This window comes from Gadus chalcogrammus, chromosome 23, assembly GCF_026213295.1.
Source record: "Gadus chalcogrammus isolate NIFS_2021 chromosome 23, NIFS_Gcha_1.0, whole genome shotgun sequence".
Taxonomy (NCBI): Eukaryota; Metazoa; Chordata; class Actinopteri; order Gadiformes; family Gadidae; genus Gadus; species Gadus chalcogrammus.
The window spans coordinates 18,991,257-18,996,256 of record NC_079434.1 but is presented as its reverse complement, the minus strand read 5'-3'; the positions used below and the strand labels follow the sequence as shown (position 1 = coordinate 18,996,256).

At 48.2% G+C, this 5,000-nt stretch overlaps 1 protein-coding gene across 1 annotated transcript in view; it reads right to left on the bottom strand.

Moving 5' to 3' along the window:
* The window catches only part of LOC130377022 (disco-interacting protein 2 homolog C-like), a 31,432-nt gene that overhangs the window by 14,795 nt on the left and 11,637 nt on the right, over positions 1–5,000 (bottom strand). Inside the window, exons 3-4 of the mRNA XM_056583962.1 lie at positions 3,308–3,412; positions 1,721–1,846 (exon numbers count right to left, since the gene is read on the bottom strand). Coding sequence (XP_056439937.1) covers positions 1,721–1,846; positions 3,308–3,412 — 231 coding nt within the window. The remainder of the gene's footprint in view (positions 1–1,720; positions 1,847–3,307; positions 3,413–5,000) is intronic.

Here is a 5,000-nt window from a genome sequence, read left to right as displayed (position 1 = left end):
ACAATTCAACACATCTACACTTCTATACATTGCGGTGTGAGCTAGATTAGAGATATTCATTAACGAAACGCATCAAAAAAAAAATCACAATGCAATATTTAGCTGTACGTGAATAATAATCTATCAACAATGATTAAAAAGTAGTTTATATTATTCAACGCAATTCAACAACCATTGCAATGAGTGAAGTGGATTTATAATTGAATCAACACAGGGTAATTGCCCCCTTCATTAGACAAACGTTAATAAAACAGAAACAAGCTTCTGTACATATTCAAAGATCATCAATCATTAATTTGCTCAACACATACCGATATATAGTTGTAGAACCACTAGGTAAACACCACACCATAACTAAACATGATATATACAAGATCAATGTTTATTGTTAGTAAATATGATATCAGTATAGTATGTACTAGCCGGTACCTCTAGTAAAACCTCAGCAGGTCAGCAGTGCAGGCTACAACGCCCACTAGAAATCCCCCGTTGTACTCCAGCAGCTCTCACTCTATATTTATAGCCAGGGCCTACAGCGGAGCTACTCGGACAAGCGTCCTGCTATCATTATCCAATCAGATTGGATTCCTGCGGAAAAGATCTTGGCTCGAAAACCAGAGGCCGAGAAAAAACCCGGCGTGGTACGAAAAGCCGACCTAATTAGGGCTGAGTCGATGGATCGATGCGATCCATCCGGCCCCGCCCGCAGGTGCTGCAGTGCTCTCAGGCCGTCTGCGGTCATGCCTTGGCAGAGTATTGAGCTGCTTCTGGGGGGGACAGGAAGTGCGAAACCCGCTGATCACTGCTGAGATTTAAGAGGTAACCCTGACGGGGGGTAAACAACCTCCAATCGAAACCCAATCCTAGTTGAGCGTGTGTGCGTGTGTGTGTGTGTGTGCGTGTGTCCATATGTGTGCATCTATGTGTGTGTCTGTGTGTTAATGCGAGCACATGGGTATGTATTGGATTATTATCCATTTGTCTACGTGGGTGTGTATGCGTGTGTCAACCTTTGTTTGTCTGTGTGTGTGTGTTTGTGTGTGTATGTTTGTTCATTTCTGTGTTTGTGTGCCTTTGTCTGTGTGTGTGTGTGTGTGTTTGTCTGTGTGTGCCTGTGCGTGTGTGCATTTGTGCGTTTCTGCATATGTGCATGTGTACGTGTCTCTTTATCAGCGCGTGTGTGTGTCTCTAAATGTCCCCTTCCCTGTGCTGAGCGGAGCAGCCTCTCCTGTCTCGGATCAACGCAGGGTCACAGAGTAGTGTCGGAGTGTATTTATAGGCTCCCTTGCCGGCCTTAGCCCGATCTGCACTGTCTGCTGCCTCCTAATGTCAGTCGTAAAGAAGAGTCTGCCCTCTTTAACGACCGCGTTCAGACCGATTGGTAATGCGCTCTTGACTGGAGCATCTGTCTGTGCGTATGCGTTTGCACTTGTGTGTGTGCGTGGGTGTGCGTCTTGTCTGTGTCTATATAAGTGTTTGTGTCTATATGTGTTTCTGTGTTTCTGTGTGTGTGTATATTTGTGTGCGTGTGTCTGTGTCTATTTGTGTGTGTGTGTCTATTTGTGTGTGTCTGTCGGTCTGTCTGTGTGTGTGAGTGTGAGTGTGTCTGTGGGTGGGAGTGTCCTCAGTGTGTCTATTTGTCTGTGTGTCTGTGTCTCAATTTGTGTGTGGGTGTGTGTGTATTTGTGGGTGCGCGTGTGTTTGTGTGTGTGTATCTCACCTGGGGGTGTGTAGGCATCCATAGACGTCTGAACTACTAGCGAGCGGCGTTTGGATGGCATCGGCACGGCAACTTTCCTCTCTACGTGGCGTGCCAAAACGGCCTGGACCGCCTCTGTGTGGACGTCTGGGGGGGGAGAGAGAGAGAGAGAGAAAGCGAGAGAGCAGGGATAAAGAAAAGGGGGAGAGAGAAAGCAAGAGAGAGTTCCAGAGGGAAAGAGACTGGTTTTAGTATTGTTTCTTGTTTTCCATCTGCAGGGATGATGCATATATAATAAGTACATGTGCAGGTTTGGGATATCATCAATGTCTTTCAATATTCCAAACCCATGATTTCCATTTGGAGGGAAGAAGAAAGACTAAAGTTGGAGGAGCCTTAAAGCAGGGGTGTAACCAGATGAACTTTTCCTTTGGTTATTTCCCATGATGCATCGCTTTCCCCAACATTTGACCCAGTTCTGAACCCTTGGGTAAACTTGACCACCTCTGACCTTATACCTCAACTGACCCATCTCTAACCCTAGCACCTGAAGCTAAAAAACGTTGTACATACATTTAAAGGTCCAGTATGTCGGATTTAGTGCCATCTAATGGTAAGGCTATGGATTTGAATTTCTAAATATCCTGGTTCTTTGTACATTCAAACCAATCAGTGTACTAAGAATTATGTCGTCATGTATGAATAAATGTGGCAAGCTAATGCTAGCCTGCCATTGAAAATTGAAGCTCTGCTTGTTTTTTGCATGAGGGGACCCTCCTAGATGCTGGCCAGGGACTGGAGTCGGTTGATTTGACTGGTCGAATCCCATTTTGGTTTAAAACCATATTGTGGGTATCGCCGTACCTACCCTGCTATTTAAACAAGGCGAGCGACCACAACACTGACTGATTACAACAATGTCACACCTTGAAACATCACCGCGACACTCATCATTTCTCACCTGTTGCCAAGTAGCGCAGCGCTATCGTTCATCCAGACTCTCTCCCGGTGAGACGTACTCCCTGATGTTTGTGTTTTGATGTTGGGCTACCAGATTCCAACTCCAGGCGTCAAGTTAGCGCGAGCCCCCCCCCCCCCCCCCCCCCCCCATCCCCGTATCTCACATCCTCAGAGGTGTTTCCCGTCGCTGATCGTAGCAGACAGTCTCAGAGCTTTATATCTCAGGGTCCTTATGCAAGCATTCACCAGTTGCAATCGTAGCAACTTTTTTTGCGAGCTTTGAGCGGCAAACATTCCAGACGTGGAACTCTTTGTGGTTCTAGAATCTCCTCTGGTTGGGTAGTCCGTATACCACCGTAACCACGGTGTGTCTGGTGTAATGCTGGGTTCCATAATAACTCAAGAGGTCGGAAATTCCGCCTTCCAACGAGGAAACATCTAATAAAACGGCAGGTCGACCCCGAGTTCCAAGACGCAAACTCGGGTACGATTTCTCAACCGCCAGATCAGGCCTCTCGAAGCATGTAGTCAATTAATCACTGAATTGAATACCGAATTGAAAGATCGTGCGAATTTAAAACATATTTTAGTTTGCATTCAAAACCTTCAGCATAGAGATGATGATCACGGTGTCACCAGAGTCGGTACCTGATCGGTAACGCTCATCTCTGGCCCCCGACGTCCGTCGCCGATGGAAACGGGCAGCGGAGGGGGGCCCGAGGGGGGTCCGGTGGGACATGGGGCCCTCCATCCCTACAGAGAGAGCACGCACACACACGCACATGCACGCACACACGCACACACACGCACATGCACGCACACAAAACCCAGACGCACACCACACCAGATATACACACACACACACACACACACACAAATATATGCACACGTATGCATACAAAACAAAGACGAACACCATACCAGAAATACGCACACACACACACACACACACACACACACACACACACACACACACACACACACACACACACACACACACACACACACACACACACACACACACACACACACACACACACACACCAGAGACACACAGACAGGAACATACATAAGCACAGATGCGGTAGACACAGATAATATAGACACATCGAAAAGGTCAAACTCAGGCATGGAAATGGAGATGATTTCATTTTGGCAGATCAAAAATGAGTTCCAGTGAATGGCGATGTGTGATTGGTTCAGCTAGCTGTCCCTCTAGTCATGCTCAGAGGAAAGGTGGGCGGGACAGTCAGTGTGCGACAGACAGGAGAAGAACAGGCTCAGGCTGAGGTCTGGTGGGACGGCTCCGAACCCAGCACCCAACATGGAGTTCCAGAGAGCACAGGCAGGGGAGAGAGACATAGACACCCAAGGAGAGAGAGAGAGGGAAAGGGGAGAGAGACATAGACACCCAAGGAGAGAGAGAGAGGGAAAGGGGAGAGAGAGATAGACACCGAAGGAGAGAGAGAGAGAGGGAAAGGGGAGAGAGACATAGACACCCAAGGAGAGAGAGAGAGGGAAAGGGGAGAGAGACATAGACACCGAAGGAGAGAGAGAGAGGGAAAGGGGAGAGAGACATAGACACAGAAGGAGAGAGAGAGAGAGGGAAAGGGGAGAGAGACATAGATACAGAAGGAGAGAGAGAGAGGGAAAGGGGAGAGAGACATAGACACCAAAGGAGAGAGAGAAGGAAAGGGTAGAGAGACATAGATACAGAAGGAGAGAGAGAGAGACTGAGGGTAGAGAGAGAGAGAAAGACGGATGGTAGAGTGACACAGACACAGAAGGAGAGCAGTAGAGACGGATGGTAGAGAGACAGAGACACGGAAGGAGAGAGAGAGAGACAGAGTGAGAAGGTAGAGAGACATAGACACGGAAGGAGAGAGAAAGACAGATTGTAGAGTGACAGAGACACAGAAGGAGAAAGAGAGAGAAAGGGTAGAGAGACAGACACAGAAGGAGAGAGAGAGAGACAGAGTGAGAGGGTAGAGAGACAGAGACACAGAAGGAGAAAGAGAGAGAGAGATGGAGGTTAGGGAGACAGAGACACAGAAGGAGAGAGAGTGACCGAGAGAGACTTGGAGGGAGAGGAGTGAGAGACAAACAGAGAAAGAGATCCAGAGAAACAAGAGACTTGGAGAGAGAGTAGGAAACGGTAGAGTGACAGAAACAGAGAGAGAGAAAGAAGGAAAACAAAGACTTGTGACAGAACACCGCGGGTCCGACCAACTCCAGCTCATAGCGTACGGAGAGACGCACCCCCCTCCACTGCTCCACCCGCGAGCAAGCTGGCCCCGTAAGGGCCATGGGGGAGGAGCTAAGTAGACAGGGGGGAGGGGCG